The sequence below is a fragment of the Lytechinus pictus genome, chromosome 3 (genome assembly GCF_037042905.1).
Source record: "Lytechinus pictus isolate F3 Inbred chromosome 3, Lp3.0, whole genome shotgun sequence".
Lineage (NCBI taxonomy): Eukaryota > Metazoa > Echinodermata > Echinoidea > Temnopleuroida > Toxopneustidae > Lytechinus > Lytechinus pictus.
Window position 1 is genome coordinate 38,003,744 of NC_087247.1, and position 21,085 is coordinate 38,024,828.

Genomic DNA, 21,085 nt, shown 5'->3' on the forward strand with positions numbered 1-21,085 from the left:
TGCTTTTTATTTGAATTGGGTTTGGATTTGTTTAAAACTTTGGAAGTGGATGATGGCTTTGTTGAATTGGATGCACCCTGTCAAAAGGAGAAAGAAAACAGGCCAAAGAGAAAAATAATACACTAACTGTAATAACATCTTGACAATGAGATTGAATTCATCTGCTCAAATAAAAAAAATACCAGCCTCCAGAATTAAATGAACTTCTTCCTGAAACAAGTAAATGTATTTTTTAATTTCAAAATGGAGTTTTATCAACTTGTAACTATTCTATCTATCAAAATGTTAATTTTATTTAGCAAGAGAGAAAGAGATCTAAGTAGTAACTTATAACTTGAAGATGATAATAATAAATGTAATCTTTTATAAATACAATTACATTATCACAGCAGTATGGGCTTGGCATATAAGAAAATAAAGTTGCATAAATGCATAAGAAATGCTGAAAATTCAGCATTTCCCATGTATTTACATGACTGTAACTGATATTGGGATGGACCAAGTCTATACAATTACTACTTTTTTTCACTAAGGGGTCTTTTAAAATTCATGTTGTGTTTAAGGTTTCATGAAAAATATGAGCAAGCATAATTACCATACAAAACTGAAAAGATATGCACATTTATTTTTATTTTACAAGAGCGAAACCTCAGTCAAATCATAAAGAGGATTTTGCAGAGTATGGGAAAGTATTTGAGATGAAATTCCACATGGTAGACAATCAAGACCTGCAAAAAAATGTGAACAGTACATGATTGGGAAAATAAATTATGTACCTAATTAATATATAATTTATAAATGACCATGTGTACAATTTCATAATCATCTGTAGTTGGACAGATATGCGTGTACACATTGTATGCAGCTTGCTAACAATCAGCCATGTACTTGCTGAGGTTGAGGCAAAGAATTTTTTTCTAAACACAAATATTGGCAGAACTACAAATAAGAAAGAATCTTTGCAATTTAAACAAATCTTGAATAACTGCAATGTTTTCAATCTTGATAACTGCTATAACAAAACATATTGCTTCAATTCCTAAGAAAAGAAATGAAGTATAAAAAAAATAAACAAAATCACAAATACATTCATGCAAAACAACATCAAAAGCATGCAATTTTGACACAATATAAATAAAAGTTTGGCAGCCAACATTTCATGGGTGACAAATTTTTGGGGTGTGGTGTGTAATAGAGAAGAGAGGGGTGGCCTTATACTCTACCTGAGCTACTAAACTTTCTGCACTACCAGCTACTTCTTCAGGACTGGGGTTATTTCTAGTCACAGATTGTTGAAGTGTCTTAGATTTGGTTAGTGACTTGAAGAAGGCTGCAGAGGGGTCGCGTGATGTTCCAATCTCTCCAGTGGAGTGCCTCTGAGCAAGAGGCTCCTTCACTACAATGTGACTCATCGTTGAGTTGGAAGCCGATCCCGTGGTGGGAAGGAGATGTGAACTCTGAGTGGTAGGGCGGGGTGCAGGGGTGTGAAGGGAGGATCGGATCCGACGTGGGGAAGAGGGAGGTGTAAGCCACATTCGTCCTGTCGAGTTGCGCGTCTTGCCTTCGGGCGTCATACCAGCTACCGCCATGACCTACGAAAAATAGAGGGGGTAAGGAACACGGCAAACCATCACATGCACCACTGCAACCATACGTACAAACAAACAACAGTCAAGAGAAAACTTCCTTCTATCCACTGGGACTGGTTAGAAATAGACTCACAGATCATGTCTTAGGATTCACAATCATAGAGGGACATCACAGGTGGAAGGTGAATACTTGTTTTCACATGGTTATGTTATCAATCATTAGTATCATAAGAATCATACATACAATTAATGATTAGTAGATTTCATTATTCGGTCTTTGAATCCTTTTAAAAAAAATTTAACAGATTATATTTGGACCAAAAAATATTGATCTTGAAAAAAAAAAGTTAACAAGTGTATCATAAAATTTGCACGAATCTTTAGTTTTACAAAATTTTCTTTTTCTTTTTTTTTCTTACTTTTTCTTTTCTGTCTTTCTCTCTTTGACCTTTTTCATTCTTTCATTTTCCTTTTTCAATTGAATTCCTATGGAACCTGATATAATTAGGCTGGAAATACGATAAAAATTGTTGACAGATGCCTATCAACAAATTTAGGAAACCCCTGTTGAAATGGAGTAACTTTAAATGACCTTGTCCAAATTTAAAAAACTAAAAAAGGAATGACAAATGATGTCATGCCAACCAGTAATAAACAGGCCATGTTCATGCTTCATTCAATGATTCAGGCTTGATAAAGGATTATTGACGACATGCTCTGGTGTTCCAATCGCCTATTTTTTTTAATGAAAGACGCAGTGCAGTTTCACAGAATCCAATACTTCACAGAGCACAGAAAAATGATGGATTATCACCTTGTCTTTTATACCCCTCATGAAGAGGATTGAATATTAGTGAAACATGGTGATAATGATCTAGAAGTACAGAGGCACCAGAATATGCTGAAAGGACAGAAGATAGGAAGGGCAAGCCATTTATAAATGATTGCTTGCTGCTACAATCCTTTGTCTGATCATAACATTCTGTTGTCATTGAAGAGGTATGACGCATCACAGTAGTCCATGGATAGAGGACATGTGTACGTTCTACACAGATATGTGTATACAGGATGAAAGGGTTGTGAAAACATTAATTTGAGAAAGAACAATGGCTGCCAAAGAACATACAGTCAAAACTAGCTGCCTAGATTAAGAAATACTAAAAACAATGCACTAAGGGGTTATGATATCTTCAGTATATCTTATCCAGTGAAATGTGGTAAGAAGAATAGCTGAAAGAGCTGCAAGAATTTGATTTGAAACAAACACATTTTCATCATTTTTATGCAACATACATTATTACTGAATAAGAAGAGCTCCCCACAGCAGCTGCACATGAAATAACAGAAAATGAAGTTACAGTATGACCACTTTCTAAAAAATCAAACATTTTGACAGTTAAGGTAAATGTCAACTCACCTGTGCCTGAGCTAGCTTGATAGGCACTGCCGTCTTACGATCCCCTGCAGGCACTAAACCATCTGATTTGCCAACACACGAGGGCAGCAGCAGCCGTCTGCTAGGTGAACCGGCAGGTGACTTGCGGGGACTGTGGGTCACACTGCGACTCCCTATACTCTCACCCTCAAGCTTTGGAAGACTTGTTTCAGTAGGTGATGGCACCGTCGTGGAGAAGTCCGGGGTAAGGTTGGCTGAGGGGGAAGGGTGGTTACTGGAGTTGTGTTGTGGGGGTGGAGTAGGACTATGACTACGGGATGATGATGGGGATCGTTGAGGGCTTAGGAGGGGTGATGTAGGAGGGTGGGATGATGTCTCTGAAAGGTTGTCCTCATCTTCCTCCTGGTAACACTCTGTTCTTAGGGTAGGGGGTTCCCTAGGAAAGATCAAACAAAATTTATCAGCAGACTTGAATTTTATTTTCTATTCACAGATTTTCTCCCAGAGCTGGTTTAATATACAGTACAAAAATACCTTTTCCTAACAGGTATTGCATATATGTTTGATTCTGCATCTTTGATGAGGGCTTTTAGTATAGCGGATAATATAATTAAATCCACATATAAATATTTTTGAATAAAAAATAAACAACGTCTGATTACCTGATGAATACTGAATATTCTTACTACCATGAGTCTTGTACAGGGACCACCTGATTTGAATCCCACCATGGACAGAAAAGTCCTTTGACAAAGCATTGATCTACATTTGCTACATTTAACCAAACTGAGGTAAATGGATCCCTGGATTGAATTGTCCTTAAAATGCTGAAATGCTTTATTGGTAGCTATGCTAAAGCCAGAGTAATAACTTTGGAGTGCCAGAAGTGTCATATCTGACAGACATGGACGATTTGCAAGAACCCACTGTTACTATTATCATTATTACTTTTCTTTTAGCTGAAATTAAGATTTCTTATGATGGTGAAATAACCTCATTCCAGGATAGTCATAATAACTATATAAAACATGGATTACATATTAAAATTTGTACATCGATCATGTCAAAATTACAAAGGGAGTTACATTTTGGAGAAAAAGTGGTTCACATTGTTAAAATAATAAACAAAATCAGAATGATTCATTGCATTTCAATAACAGAGGTTTTCTTCAAAACACATAAACAGATTCACAGAATTTATATAGTACCACATATCTGTTAAAGGGGATCTTGATGATAGAGAAGAAAACAACTGGTACAAAATGAATATGTGGCTGTTAGTGAACTACTATGTTCTAAAATTATGATAATAAATCCAAACTTAAAGGACAAAAAGAAATTCAGATAATAATTTGGATAAATTAAATTCTTTTCAGAAACTATCATATCTATGATTATCAATCTTCAAAAAAAATTGTCCATTGTGTATCGCTCACAATATACAGGATCCAAATGCATAAAAACTTACTATCATTCTCACTCTGACATAAAGCTTTCTATGGTAGTTACCATTTGTGAAAAATCTACATTAGTAGGTTTGTATACAATAGGACTCAAATCAGTAGTATCATGATTATTAGAAAAGACCAATGCACAAGGTTGTAAAGGTAATATCATACATGTACCATAATAACATGTATCAATTAAACAGTCATAGTAATACATACTCATACACAGTGTAGAGGCTTCAAAAAGTGAATGAGAAAATACAATTCATGAGAAAAAAGGTGCTTAGTAAAATCATACTTAGAACAGTACTCATATACTTTTGTTGTAAATTCTCACAAAAAAAAGAATGGAATGATTTGATTTATTGGTTTCTTAATATCATATTCTAAATTGAAAAAAAAAAAAATCTTACATAGATATTATTTTCATACCAATTGGAGCAACTCAAAAAATCATAATTCAATAATTATATCATGAATCAATTTAAAAAAAATTATTATTTGTAAACTCAGAGTCGTTTATCTCATATTTCAGGCATAAATCAATTACCTTACTCTTGTTTATTTTATGTTTCAAATTTGTTTTTTCATTTTCAATCAATATGTTCTTGATATTTTACAATATTGTTACGGAGGAAGGCCAGGTTCAAGTAATGTAATATACTTTTCAAGTTGACACAATCCTATTTAAAAATAGATAAATAGTGGTGAGAAAAATACTGAATGGAATTTCCTGCTAAGAACTCTGATGCGAAGGAACTAATTTTTTTTAAACAAAGTATGTTGGCAGTAAGGTAAAACAATTAACCATGCAACATCATTTCTCCTTACCTTGAGTAGTCCCTATAGGGTTCTCTGTAAGGCTGTTGATATGGTTCTGGATGATACTCTTCATCCGGTACCGGTGGTGAAGACGGAGACTTTGGTTCTACATCCTCCACATCATCATCATCATAAGGCGAATCAGGAGAATGATGATGGTTGTTATGATGATGGTGGTGACGATCCTCATTTGGAAGGAGGGGCTGTCTGCCTTCTTTTGTGCTGAAGAAAAGGTAAAGATTAATGTAGCTATAATCTCTTTACAGATTCCCCTGGAAATCTCCTGTGCATAGTTTATTCAAAAGAGTTTTCGATTATTATTTGATCAAAAAGAGCATACATGCTTTGTGTTCTTATTCCTAACTCATTGGTATGAAATAGAGAGGGAAAAAACATGGAGAAATATGCGTATAAAGTTGAAAGCCTAAATTTTTTCACAAAGGAGCATACACTTAATCATAATATCCCACAAGGCTCACATATATAATTTTTCCATTCTTGATTCTGGACCCCCCCCCCCTGCCCCTCTTCCTTAGAAAATGTGCTTTGTTGGGACATTGCAAAGCTGTGGCATACTAAGCCTGAGACAACACCATCCAAGTTACACGACTTACCTGTGTCTATTGCCAGGCCCTCTGTTATTGGGCATACCCCTTCCTCCGGGTATCCTGTTACCTACTGGTGAGAAGCCTCTTGTATGAGGTGAGGAAACCTGAAGGGAGTTGGCATTGGGGGAGTACGGCCCACCACGCCCCCTGATGGCTGATGGGGACTTGGAGGACATGTTGAAAGGGGACTTGTTCTGTGGATTGTGGTTGTAGTTGTTGAGACTGTTTGCTGGAGAGAGCTTGCGATGCTGATTGGACGGAGGCGCTATCACTAGGTTGGTGTTGGCATTGTTGGGATAGTAGGCTGGAGGGGGGTCGCGACCCTGGTAGTGGGTGTTGGCCATTGGGGTGGACTGGCGACGGTTGTGGTACATGTTGAGCACAGTGCCAAATAATGAGTGACTTCTCTGTTGATTTCAAATATAGAAAATGTTACTTATTTCTTAACAGGGATTTCTTATACAGTAGTCAGTCCGTCAAGTGAGATTTTCCTGTGAATGCTTAATATGACAATCACTACTACATATGATTGCTTGGTAATTTGACCAGTATATCCATAATATTGTTTGGGTAAGATGGTTCGTAGAGTCCAAGGTGTAACTTTATATGGGCAGATTAATTCAGAGTTCCGCCATTCCCTTATGGAAATTGGTCTGCCAAGGCAGGATATATGTGAAAGTGCATCTAAAACAAAATAGTAATGCAAAGTACATGCTATCCCTGACAGCAAGTAAATGAAGAAAAGATTATAGAACCAGGGAAGAATATGTCTATTTTCATTTTTTAACACCATTTATTTCAATATCTCTAAGAAAGCATGTTAAAAAAATGATCCCAAAATACTACTGCTATTCATGTGATCCAATTAACATAGCATAATGTTTTTTAATGAAAGTACAATGAAAGATATACAGACTTTGACAAGGAAAGCAGTGATTGTTGATGATATCTTACCCTATGATTTGGTTCTTCATGCTCAAACTGTTCATTCTCATCCATGCCTTCCAGGTTGCCTGATATAGCTCTCTTGATCTGTGGTCCAATCTCATGCAGGGTTCTTAATCCAGCCTGAGTATTGTCAACAAATTTTAATATTACTTGTAATAACATTGGTTAGGGCCCCTCTCAAAACCTACGATAAGTTGGCTTACAGCAATGGTTAGTTTCCTGTACAGTTTTCAGGAGCAGAGATTCTAGGTTTCAAAATGATATATAACTAGTCAAACTCATCCAACTATAACCCATGCATCTACTTGATTGAATGTACAATAAATTAATTAAGATAATATTAGAGAAAAACAAAGTTTGAGTTCACTCAAGTGTGTGGTGAGGCATAAGTTATGCAAGTTCTGTTGCAATTCTCATTAATACTTTTTTTAAATGCTTGAATGCTGTTTTTTGTTGAATTTCATTGCTCTATACTTTCACAGTAGGTCAAGAAAAAATACTATTCAAGTTTTTTTTCTTAATGGGGGGGGGGGGGGTTGAAGCCCAATTCATCCAAACCGTAATGACTATATTGGACTATTACCATGAATCTTGTTATGTAATTAATTGCAAGTTTAAGCTGGATAATTAAGTCTGATACTCATACATGGTTTACCAACCCAGTAAGGCATTCAATAAAATACCAACCAATATATTCTAGTCCCCTTCCCTTATAAAAATATAAAATATCCTTAGTAATTGCAAAGTCCCCTTCCATCATACAAAAATATAAAATGTCCTTAGTAATTGCAAATAAACCTGAAGTGCAAATGTGCTGTTGTCCTGCCCTGTAGCCTTCAGACCCTCCTGTTTGCGCTTCTTAAAACGACGGAAGTAATCCTGAATCAGGAATGTTGCATAAAATTTGCCCACTGTTACATCATCATCAGCTGTAAAATAAAATAAAGATGAATGCAATATTGGGTAGAAGTTCATCCATCAATTGTGTAAGTTATCAATTGAAATGGGATTGATTGCATGTATATTCTAATTTAATCAGCTGACTACAGAATTCTGTACAAGCCTTTCCACGGGCAGAAAGAGTTATGTATAACTTAAATCAGGTAAAAAAATATATATACTTTTCTAATTTTTGGCAATTTGATTTTTAACAAACCTGAAATTCCCATCTTAGATTTCAATATGTAAGTAATATAATGTGCCCTAAAATCTATGTTGAACAGCTGCTTCAATATTCACTTCTCTGTATTGTTCCACTGTTAATTTAAAAATATAAACATACATTTTTATGGCATGCCCATTACTCGGCTCTATGCCATTAAAAAACTATTTCATTACATTTTCTATTCTATGGCAAAATATGTGCAAACATATACAAATTGACTGTCTTCATCAATATTTTTATCACAAAGTCAGCCTAACTTCTTATTTCAAACAGAATAAATTCAGGTAATGTATGAGTAGAGTACCAAACACATAAATGAGAGGGCTTTACCTCCTGCTGGTGGAGCTACTTGGTCCAATAGTTTAGTACTCGTCCTCTTCCAAATCTTCTTGATTACTGTTCTAAGTTCCTCATTACATTGATCTATATTACCTATACAAACATAAAAACAACAAATGAAGTTATCTGAACATGAAATATAGAAGCATGTTAATCATATATCTTACAACGAGCCTGCCTTTACTGCAAATAATGTTTGCTTTTAATGAAAGACATACCATCAACTACAAAAAAATAATCAAACAAAATGATTTTCATATCCAAACTTTTTCTTATCTTACAAGTAAAACAGTAATGAAACATACATATGTGAAGTTCATATGCATCTATTGGGTTTTATGAATTGAAGAAAGGTGTTGCTTATGTAGTGAAGATATGTGATTGAAGTAAGTGCCATGTATCTAAATTCTATGCAAGATCACCAGTTTAAGAAATCACTGGATGATTTCTGAATTGATTTCAAGCAATAAAATTCTAGATTTTGGATTGAAATGCCTTGAAATAATTCGCTTCAATCATTTTCAGAAGTTCACAAGTTATTTGTCTCTCTTGATGGCAATTGTAAATTATGATATACGGCAATACATATTCTGAATATACATACCTTCTGTTTTTATTTTTAATGATGTTCTTATGAGGGCAAACAGTGTAGCATTGAACATGACCGTACCATCACTATTGAGTGGCATGTTCATTGTGACTAACCTCTGCAAAAATAAACAAATAATATACATATAATTCAAAAATTAATTAACTTTTAAAAATACACTTGTACTATTTAATGCATTTTTTTCAAAAATGTTTCAATTCATTGGAAATCTTGATATTATTCTTAACGAAAATTTGATAAAGCCTTTTTTCAATAAGTTCCTGAATATAGATTATTTTGGCAATGTATTGTAAGAAAATTAAATTTGACTTGATTAAAGATTGATCTTGATCATAATCCTTGCTATATAAATGTTTTCTTTTTTTTCATATTATGGTACAAAAAAATAATGTTCTATTTTAGCCAAGAAACAAGTATACTAATTTCAAATAAAAACACATCAGCATTGAAATATTAATTCATGCACTTGCCAATTTATAATTGTGCAATTGATAAGTAGTCTAAATACTTGATTTGAAATATTATGAGTTTAAGTCTAATCACAAAATAACGTGCAATGGTTAAGCAATAATCTGTTTTCAAAACTTTGAAACTAAACATGAAAAATGGGCACCTCATGGCTGATTTGGTACCATGTTGTCTGATTAATCACTGAACCATCAAAATGTGATACTTATGTAACATCTAATCACAAAATGTTTAAGTTATATAAATATAATTGATTTAAGGAATTACCTTGCATGCAATTCTATGAGGGCAAAGTTTCCCAAAACCTAAGGGAGGGGAAATGCAGCGCAGTAATGTTACTACATCTAGATGTTTGATGCGACCCCTGCGAGAAAGAAAAAAGAAAGAAAAAATTGTTATACTACTAAACTCATTGCTGACTTAATTTTTAATGCCCTCATGCATTATAGAAAAACAATAAATAAAACAATTTAATCTATACATGTAGGTTACCAATGAAATTCATTAAAATTGCATATTTCTTTATTAGTCCTCAGATTTGAGCAGATAAAGATTATCATTTACACTTTTGCAGTAATATCAGTTAGAAAACATTTTTTTCTTCATGAATTGACTTAAATTTTCTTGACTGATCAGGCACAAAGGGGAAAATAAGGTAAAATATCCTTGCAAAAGGGAAGTATTTTACAATACATATATACACTTTGAGAGATTCTCTATTTACAAGAATGTTCCTTGCCACTCCTTTTTGCAAATATGATAATGCACAAAAAAGAAAAGAGCAATGTTTAATGAATATCTATTGTAATTCAAATAAATCAAATTTCAATTTTCACAACCAAAATCAAAATTTCTATCACATAGAAAATGCACTGACAAATGACACACAAAAATTCTAACTTAGATATTCACTTGAATTAATTTTAGTCAAATTTAAGAGTCCAACAACAGTTTTTTGTCAACCCTTCTACATGAAAATTTCATCTTCCCTATTCATTATTCAGGACAAAGTTATGTATCCTAAATTCACTGAAATTCATTTCAGACTGTGTCATCCTTTTTTTTCTTATTTACTTTTCATTGCAGGATCAAAATAATAAAACTTGGCCAATAAGTTGGCAACTCCAAACACTACCCATTGTTTAAATGTACATATTATTGAGTTGACTTACGTTGCATCTGGATCAAACTCTGACCATTGTCTGACAAACTCATCTAAATGATGTGGTCCTAGAATTGACCAATCACGTGTTAGATAATCAAAATTATCCATGATGACAGCTACAAATAAATTAATGATCTAGAAAACAAACAAAAATATGTTCATTATGTACATGTAGCACTAGTGATTTGGTCATATGTCAGTTCTCAGTTAACAAAACAATAAGGTACTCTGGGTTTATTAAGATTATCATTATAATTCCATGAAATTCATTCATGAAAACAACATAAAAAAGCTCACCCTCTGGCATTAGTTCAATGCATGATGAAACACTTTTTTCAAATCACGATATCAGAGGTAGATATGAATATACTCATCACAGATGGAAAAAGTTGGTCATTAATAAATGTCATTAATTGTAACATAGATAGTTTTCCTCAAGATAGGTCAATCAATTTTCTTTTAAAATCTTAACCTTAAGTTGTTATTTGCAAAACGTGAAGGAATGAGTGCCAAATATTACATTCCTACTTTCTTATCAAAGGTATTAATCACTATAAAAATAATATATCAGATGAAAAATTATGTACATGTAATCTATGAACATAATACAAAGGCAAATATGAAGTACTGGGATTTGTAAACATGAAATTAACAAAGTGAACAAACTTTGTGGTAAAGTTTTGCATTTGTGAGAATTACAGGATTTTTATTGTAATGAAATGGTTTCATTTGTAATGGATAAAACCTAAATTCCTCTCAAAAGTTTTGGTAAATTGCCTAGATGTGGCTGACAGTCAATTAATACATTATGTGAATGTGTGTGTCCTAAAACTTGTATGCCTTGGTTAATATGAATAAAAAACTTTTTAGTAGAAGTATTGTATGATTTTACAGGAACATTCATTTAAAAAAATATCTGTATATTATTTATGGATATCTAATCACTAAATTTTTAAGATAGGTATTCAGGTGGGAGATTAAAGAAAAATAAAAACAGTTTCAAGAAAGGTCACTTAATATCTAAAAATCTTAAAGTCAAATTTTTAGACAATCAATAGCTGAAAAAGAATCAATGGCTGAAAAAGAATCAATGGCTTTTACATTTTTTGTGAGGTTGGAATATTGAAAAACCTCCTGATTAAATATAAGTACTTATTGTGAATTTATTTTCTATTGACAAGATCTTGGTGGAAAGAAATATATTATAGGCTCTGTCTTAATAACCAATTGATGTTCTTACAAACATCATTGTACAACTCACCAGGAATGAACAGATGCTGTAGAAAGAGATGAAATAAAAATAGGCAAAATCATTGCCACATATGTCTTCTTCATTTTTGTGACAAGGAGCGTTGGGTGAATGAGCACAAGCCATCATGATCTGCTGCCAAGCTTCACCTGTAGCTGATCTGAATCCAAGAAGATGTTGTTTTAATAGAGAGAAAAGAAAGAAAATTGTTTTAACCATATGCTGAAAGATTATAGATTCTAAATGCTCATGTTCGTGCAGTCATCCATCCATTCACTCATCTAGTGCTTTGGCCCTCCGTCCATTTGTTACTTTATTCAATTTTCTTAACTTTCAATTACAGCACATTCAAAACATATGGGGAATCCCATGAAAACACTAAACACGTTTGTACAACCAAGGCAAATCTTTTTCCATTCTTACCTAAGTTCATGTACTGCTTAAGACATGATAATATGGAAGCATTACAACCTTTTCTATGAGGTAGAAACCAAAGACAAATTATTTAAACAGGGTCATACAAAAAAAGGGGTTGGACATACATACTTTCAAATATGGATTTTCCATAAAGCAATTTTACAGATATAAAGGCAATTTAAACACAGATCAAGTTAGTATTGTGTTTACAAGTTCAATTTAGATGAAATTATACAATTGAATTTTGAATCTCTGAAGAATGTCAAAAGGCGACTCACCTGAATAGCACCATTACAGCAAGAGGGAATGTACGGAAGTTATTATTCCGATTTATAGCATCATCCAATGTTATCTTGATTCTACCAAACATCTGTAAAATAATATTTCAAAATAGATTTCAAAAAGCAATATCATCAGTGAGAACATTTTAAACCTTTTAATTGTCTGTTTTATCAATAGAAACCTTCTTTTGCCTCAAAAGAGTTCTCTACCGTAATAAGAAAATTGTTTTTTAAAAATGCCTCAAAATAGTTCTCTACCGTAATAAGAAAATTGTTTTTTAAAAATGAAGATTTCACCAATGCAATTATTTCAAAATAAGGCATTTTTTATTAGTTCTTAAATTTTTACTTTTGAAATAAATGTTTTCAACAGCCACAGAAAATATAAATTTGGGCTAAATTCTAGTAACTTCATTTTGAAAGACAAACAAGTTTTTATCCTTTAATTCAAAAGTTATCATTCTATCTGTCAAAAATAAACCCAAAGCCACATGGATGTTGTTTAAATTTCTGTGTCATATTTTAAATATATAAAGTAAGAAAAACAAACATGCTGACAAATATGCTAATTCTGTACTGAAACTCATTAAAATGATTAGATATATAGTTACATCTCCTACCTTATTCTTACATAATTTGGCTTGTTAATGAGACATAAAAAGGTTTTGGTTTAAAGAGAAAAGAATTATGCCCCAATACCAGCATTCAGAAAATCATGTTTTTCCTACTTCTATGTACAACAAAGTGACATTTTTATTCAATTTTTTTGGTAAGAGCAGTACATTTACTGATTATTCAATGTAATCCTTATGAGGTTTAAGACTTTCTCACTTATAAGACACAAGTTTAGATATACATTTCCTTTTCTGTGCACCATCTCCACTTTTATTTCCAATATAAAAGACACAATTTATCAGATAGATTAAATAAGCTTCTATTCTACTTACCTGCATTCCAATAACAGCATATACAAAAAACAACATGACGATTAATAACGCTACATATGGCAGGGCCTGTGAAGAGATAAAAGAGAAGTAGAACATGAAAAATTACATGAACGAAAATGCATAATGAGTTGCATTATAATTCATTTCAGAATTCAACATTGTTATAATTCAATCAATAGAGAGATCACAGCATCATGTATTCTGTGATGAAATTGAGGGGAAAGAAATTGGGAAAGCAGTAAAAATAAACAGTGAATAATTTTCAACCAGACTCCTGGCGAGACTCAGCCTCACCGACGCACTGTTCAAGCTACGAATGCAGTGTACAAAATTACCTTAAATCAAAAGTCAATTGTCCATACATCATGTAACGGCATCTTGCTGGCAACTGTGCTCCATACTTTATTTTCTTTAACCTTGGTCAACTACATCTCTCTCTCTCTCTCTCTCTCTTTAGTCTTCTTTTATGGTGGCAGCGGTGGGATTTACTCAACCCTACATATCAGGGTCTGATTGTGATTATCATCAGACACAATTTGTAGTAATTTGGCAAACAACTTCTCTTTTCCTTTCATATCTCAATATGACCAAATCTTTTTAGGGTAAGGACAACTTGTAAAGGGTGGACTCCTTTGGCAAAGAACACAATAATATATTCACTTGAAGAAGGTTATTAAGGTTATTTACCTGGAAAGACTTGATAAATGTCCACAGCAGAGTCCGAATTCCTTCTCCCCTGCTTAGGAGCTTGACCAATCTCATTACTCGAAACAATCGGAAGAAGTTGATGCTAAACTGCTTCTTCCCATCATTCCCCTGCAACATATCAATCAAGGCAGGAATAAGTATGACAATAAAACAGATAAAATGGTAAATTGATATCTGGTTGTCATATTCTGCCATTAATTCTACATTCACTTTGTTTCTACCCTCTGTTGATTGTAATCTAGATCTCCCTAAGTGCTATATTTATAAACAGATGTGTTCATCATGATTCAGTTTAATTTTTTACAAAAAAAACCCAGGAAATAACCTGAAATGCTCTATCTAAATACATGATGCAAATTATAATCTGGTGTCACATAGCTAAATCTACACTTTTATAGAAAGAGAATTGAATACTTAAATTACTTGAATTAAATCACTATTATCCATGCTCTAAGCTTTCAGATTAGGAAATATACAAGACAGGCCACGAGCAAATTGCGATAGGATGCTAATAAAGGTAGGTTTGAATTTCTGGAGTATCCGTGGGGGTTAAGACTAAACTTAGTCAGCATAACAAACATGTTTGTAGGATTTTTTACAGTGCCATAATTTTAGCTATGACAGAGTATAATAATTCAGAAAGTTGGTAATCTGTATTGTATGTCATAAATTAGGATGTAATATGACTTTATATCAGTGCACTGTCATTATCTATGCATCACATGCCTAGTTCTTCCATGGTCAGGCAGAGACTTTTTATTTTTTTAAATAATAGTTTGAGCTTTATAAGCAAAATTAATCACTATAATAATTGTTGCAATTAGTATTATTATTCTCTCCCCATCATACTCATTGCCATAATCATTCATTCTTTTCTTACTTATAATAAAAATACAAACTGTCATACTATGCCATAACTCACTGTTACACCATTAACAATGTTTACATCTGATACGACTTAAACACCCACAAATATATTTGTTTCCTCTCCCTTGTTACCTCAACATTCTCTCTTGTTCAATGCATTTGTTAATTTCTTCCTCATTATAATTATTCTCTTCTAATTCCTAGCTATTTTCCTTTATCATCCCCTCCTCCTCCTTTTCCTTTTCCTTCTCCACCTCATCCTCCTCTTTATTTTTCTCTTTCATTGTCTTTTCCTCCTCCTTTCTTCTTCTTCTTCTTCTTCTTCTTCCCCTCCTCCTTCTCCCCCTCCTTCCCCTTCTTCTCCATTTACCTTTTCTTCTTATTCCTTTATTCATCCACCTCTCTATCTCTCTCTCTAACAACTAAACTGAAATATCAGTTATTGAAAAAAATTAACCCAATTATTATGGTTGGCAAACAGTAAATTGAGGACTGAGTAAGATTCTCAGAAAAATGACCATGAATTTAAACATGCTGAGATGACTACAATGCCAAGCTTAAATCTATGGAGGTATTTTACTAGTATCTTAGTGTTTCATAAGGAGTGGTGTATTATATGTGCATATTCTCTATCCTTGTGCAAACTGGAATGGAAACAGTCAAATTATATTTTTTTAATTTAATATAAGATAGATGGATATGGCATAAAATTTAATATATATTTAGGGTGTGTCAGTAATAGGTGAATATGATTGATAATTATGTACAAGTTTAAATGCACCATCATATGGGCTTTAAATACAGATACATACTAAACATCTGCCAAGGTCCTAAGGCAAGTTCAGAATGGTGCTAGGGTCTTTACATTTAGCAATACTATTCAGGAAGTGAATTTTATAAGGTCTTTTCAAGTGTATTTCTCATTCAGAGGAACCTATTGTGAGGGTGAGAAATTAGTATGTGCAGAATATAGAGATAATTTGAGAGGGGGTGGGATAAGTCTTGAATCATTTACCGCTGTAACAACCTGCGAAGGGTACATCCCAAAAACCACATGAAGCCGCCGAAACGATGAAAAAGGGAGATGGAAAAAAGGAGAGATTTTAATGATTTGAATTATCTCCTTGCTTTGTTATTAGATGTATGTCAGAATAGTATTAAAACAGCACTTTGACAACGATACATATAAAACACTCACATTTGTGAACTTTAATGACAGTTAACAGAATACTCTGCTTGCATCATCATGCATGTGCATATTGTGAAAGTTTTATTCACATCTACCATATTCAATTCATTTAAAAGGTTAAGCAGAAGATATTCAGAATTTATTTTGAAATATTAATTTTGGTGATTTTTTTTCAATTTAAAAGTATCAAATAATGCATCATAAAAAAAAATCAATTCCAAACATATAAAGTTTTATGATTCTTATTCTTAATGTTCTTGTATCCTTTACAACTTAAGCAATGAAATAATTCAATTTCAGCTAGCAAATTAGCTTGTATGCTCTTATTTCATTATAAAGTGACAATTTAAGCTTCTATGCATTAAAAAATAATGTATTCTTGCTTTCTTGAGAATGTATGCGTGACATTGTGATGATTGCAAAAATGCACAAATAGATTTGAAACTTAAGTGAGAATTTGTATGAAGTGTTAAAATGAGTGAAGCACAAAACAACAAACATTTACACATTTACATGTACAATGAAACTGACACAACATCTAGTGTATGTTATAGGCAGAGTGAAAGAAACTGATATCATCACATGGAATATCATTCTTCATAATATATATATATATAGTTATTTATAATGTTCAGCTTATCATGTAAATGCAACAGATGTGATAAAGATCAAGAATTTGTTAATACTTTGGAATATAGGTATGATATGTCAACATTTAAGTTTGAATTATGCCTTGAATATTGTTACGTTGTCTTCCTTTTTTTTAATATTTCCATTACAACATATCAATAGAAATAGATCTACATGGGTAACCAAAGCACACAATACTCATATTCACACTACACCCTTTATCTATTCATATAGACAATATATGAATCTAACTAATTGGATCAGTATCTAATAAAAACACACATTATTGACTGAAAGGCCTCAACAAAATCTCGGCAAATTTGTGAAGGCTTCACAAAGAGAGTGAAAATGTGAACAGATTGTGCATAGACTTGATTCTACAAGGCTCACAGAAAATAAACAGAACTGAAAAAGAAATCACAGAATATTGGTAATCTACTAAATGTAGACCATTGTATACACAAAAATAGTGCTGCCAGATTTTACACAACGGTGCAAACGAGTACCAGCATGTTGTGCATGAGCTAAAATAGACAGTTTAAAAATATTTGAAATATACAATTTTCTCTCTTTAGTATCAAACATGTGAAAAGAGCGGTATTTATTGGTTAGCTGCACAAGAGCCTCAATATTGATAAAAGATATAAAAAGGGGGAAAAGGAGAAGATAGTCTAGATAAAAGATGTATATGTAGACACAGCAAGAGAGATTGCTAACATTAGTGTTAAGGATGCCAAGTAAAAGAAAATACTGAATCCTTTCAATTTGTTATATGCACTATATAACGACACACAGGTAAAGAACAATTGATTAATGTTAAAATAATTTGTATCATACTTAAATAAATTAAAATCCATACAACGTAAAAGGAAAATTTATAAACATATGCTGTTGATCAAATAAAGTTATTAATTGAATATGTTGAATGACTTTATATAATTTATTTCTTAATTAAACAAAATGAAAAGGAAGTCCCGATTTTTGGTCCTTGATTTAATTCTCCCCTCCCTGTTATGTTATAGAATTAAAAAAATACCCAAGTCATCACTCAGACATAAAGTAGAATATACTTGATTTCATTTTTTATTCTCTCTCATTTAAATATATATATCTTAATTCAACCACAATGTCTTATATAATTATGACAGATACAGATTAGAAATCTGTTAATGCCTATTCATATCATCATTTGGAGGAAATTAAACAATACCCAACGGAAACTTGTAAACAAATGCATTTTAGGTAAGGGATTGGGGATTCATTGTAATGTGGGGAAGGAGGGAGGACCATGCACAAACTAAGAAAAAAAATAATTCCAAAAAAATAAATTGGTGAAAGCATATCACAACATGCACATAATTCAAACAAAGTAGCCAACACTACACATGTGAAACTAAATTAGGCATACACATGAAATAAAATTTGATAAAAAAAAAACAGTAAAGCTGAATTATCATCCAACTTAACAAACAGCCTATCATACTCTCAATCAAATAAAATGTATGTGCATGTCTCAGTATTAAAACCTCAAAGCCAATTTGAGAATAAATATAGAAACACGTTTTTTTTTTATTCTTTGGAGTAAATATTTTCACTTCAGGTAAAGTAACAGAGAAAATATTTATTACTAAAAATATGTAAGAAGGGATTTCATAATGGAAAGCTAAATTATTCTAATTGCCAATGGAAATTTCTCTCATTTTAATATTTTAAAAGCATCACTGCAATGACAGATATTAACATGCAAGTTTTATCCCTTCATGTTGACTAATCTGATTATTGCATATTTTGAATATCAAACTTATATTAAAGCTTAGGTTATTTTATATTTTATAATGTTACCCTTAGAATACCATAGGAAATTTAGGACTACTTATTCAATTTCCCAATAAAATATACTTTACTAAGGAAAAAAAGAAACCCCGCCAGCACTAAACTCATTTAATTTCTTCTCATACAATCTTGTGAGCTGTGCAAACACCAGAGCAAGAAGTGAATATAAAGCACACAAAAGAACACACTACAATAACTATTTCCAAATGCATTAATATTTGAAAAAAAATACAGATATCACACAGTCTGATATATATTTTTCTATTTTATAAACTTAGGAACTATTTTTTTATTTCTCAAGATCCATTAGAACGAAACAATTCATGGAAGAATTCTTTTCTGTGACTTAGATCTCAGTAAATTTGAATTTGAACAGATAATTTTTTTTAGTTATATTATTTTTTTATCCTTTCATGATACCATTGCTAATTTTTTGATAGCTACTTTCAGTACTTTTTTATTTTTTAAACCCACCAGATGAAAGACCCTTCTAATGTCCCAAGTTCCACAAAAAATGAAAAAAAAATCTCTCAAATCAAATGGGCATGCAAAACCTCAAACAAAAAGGAAAACTTTTTTAAAACAAAACAAGGAAAAAATCACCAACCCTCTGTTTTTGTAGAGTTATTTTGCCATGGTTTGATTGGTTGTTTGAGGCAGGAGATGGGTATTATATGGATAGGGTTGCCAATTTGGTAGGGATTAGGGAAAGGGTAAAAAAATAAACAGAACAAAGAAAAAACAAGCAGGATTTGTTAATATTAGTAGTTAATAGATGAATTTTATAGCTTTCACAGCTGTTTGATTCAAGCATAAAGAATAAAATGGTCTATTCATTAGTAGGATATGGTTCATGCATATACACTGGACGTAAAACATAATTTGTATATGTTTTTATTGTCACCCCATCTGTATTTTTATATCAATAAACCATACTTTTCCATTCTATCCTTTCCTTAAAATTTTAATTCAAATTGATTATTTGGAGAAGCAATTTACTGGTATTCTTCTTGTTTTAGATACATAAATTATCTTACCGCTGCAAATATCAATTAACTTTGTAACACTCTAAATATTAGGGGTCAAATTTCTGTTGAAACATCAAGGTTCATAACTAATCATATGAAACAAATTCTAATAATTTTCTACAACCTTCTACCATTTCTACAACAAACTAATACAAATACAAATAGAAGAGTTAAAAATATATACTTAATGATTTAACATGTATCTATCATATATTCAATATAATTTAATAAAATTTCATTCCCAAATACATTATCAATACAAAATAAAGCAAAATAAAATGCTCATCTCAATCCTCAATGTAGAATTTAAAATGGCTTAAAATGTTGAATCATCTACCTATACAGATATATCAAATAAAAATGATTTTATTCAACAGAAGATTATATACAATAATTTACTTTCAAATGAATTTGTCATTGGAAAGCAGAATAAGGTTAACCTAACTGTATCTATTAAACAAGCACCATTTTCAGACCAACTTGATTTGGAGCCTGTATAAGTTTTGGAAATGATCCAATGTCAAAGGCATCAGAATATATCATTTTAATGAATGTTCATTGACTGCTTAAGTTCTTTCAGAATAAAAAAAAAGTTGGGACCTAATTCTTTAAATTCAAAATATTTTTTGTAAATTTCATTGCATTTTATAAGCTTTTTAGTAATAATTGTATGCTTAGGACATAACCTTTATTTCACCTGAAACAAATACAAACTTTGAAAATAGATAATCTTTATATTTAACAGCACCTGAAAAACCCTTTCATGATTTCATAATAGCAACACTTTTATTAATTAGAAAGATATAACTCTTTGTGGAAGGATCGAGCCTGTAAGTGATTCGAAAGCTGTGTTACCCTTATGAGGATGGTGCTAGGCCAAATTTTACACCGGTTAGCAGCAATGTGAAATTTAATTATTTCTGGAATCTCTTTAGGTGTTCAGCAATCAACAATGTGATTTAAATCCTTCATGTAAATCAAAATAAGGTGTTGGAGCCAGAGAAATTGTGCTTCCAAAACAAATACCAGCAGCAACATCAAACTTGAAATCACTCACTGTTAATTGAATTCTGAATATGTTCCCATGCAAAACATTGAATCAATTAATAGGAAATATGTTTACTTAGATGGATTCACATGCGGTATAAATAGAAAGATACATTTTAATAAGGATATGACCTAGAAACCATGCATGCAGAAATGAGCCATGATGCATCATAGTTCCTTTGAGTCTCCATGGCAGCATTCTCTTGATTAATTTATAAAATGCCATCATGCAAATGTATCATGGTCTAAAAGGTCCCATAATTTTACATTTTGCATACAGAAGTAACTTCAGCAACATCCAAATAATCTTTCTTTGCAAGTTTTTAGCATG

General features: G+C 32.1%; 1 protein-coding gene across 1 annotated transcript in view; it reads right to left on the minus strand.

The window, feature by feature from the left end:
- Positions 1 to 21,085, minus strand: part of LOC129255644 (voltage-dependent L-type calcium channel subunit alpha-1D-like) — a 79,698-nt gene that overhangs the window by 9,054 nt on the left and 49,559 nt on the right. The window contains exons 28-42 of the mRNA XM_064096972.1: positions 14,140 to 14,268; positions 13,453 to 13,518; positions 12,503 to 12,594; positions 11,820 to 11,967; positions 10,566 to 10,693; positions 9,661 to 9,757; positions 8,920 to 9,022; positions 8,307 to 8,408; positions 7,610 to 7,740; positions 6,818 to 6,931; positions 5,870 to 6,270; positions 5,265 to 5,477; positions 4,653 to 4,670; positions 3,007 to 3,421; positions 1,224 to 1,592 (exon numbers count right to left, since the gene is read on the minus strand). Of these exons, the coding sequence (XP_063953042.1) occupies positions 1,224 to 1,592; positions 3,007 to 3,421; positions 4,653 to 4,670; positions 5,265 to 5,477; positions 5,870 to 6,270; positions 6,818 to 6,931; positions 7,610 to 7,740; positions 8,307 to 8,408; positions 8,920 to 9,022; positions 9,661 to 9,757; positions 10,566 to 10,693; positions 11,820 to 11,967; positions 12,503 to 12,594; positions 13,453 to 13,518; positions 14,140 to 14,268 (2,526 nt within the window). The remainder of the gene's footprint in view (positions 1 to 1,223; positions 1,593 to 3,006; positions 3,422 to 4,652; positions 4,671 to 5,264; positions 5,478 to 5,869; positions 6,271 to 6,817; positions 6,932 to 7,609; positions 7,741 to 8,306; positions 8,409 to 8,919; positions 9,023 to 9,660; positions 9,758 to 10,565; positions 10,694 to 11,819; positions 11,968 to 12,502; positions 12,595 to 13,452; positions 13,519 to 14,139; positions 14,269 to 21,085) is intronic.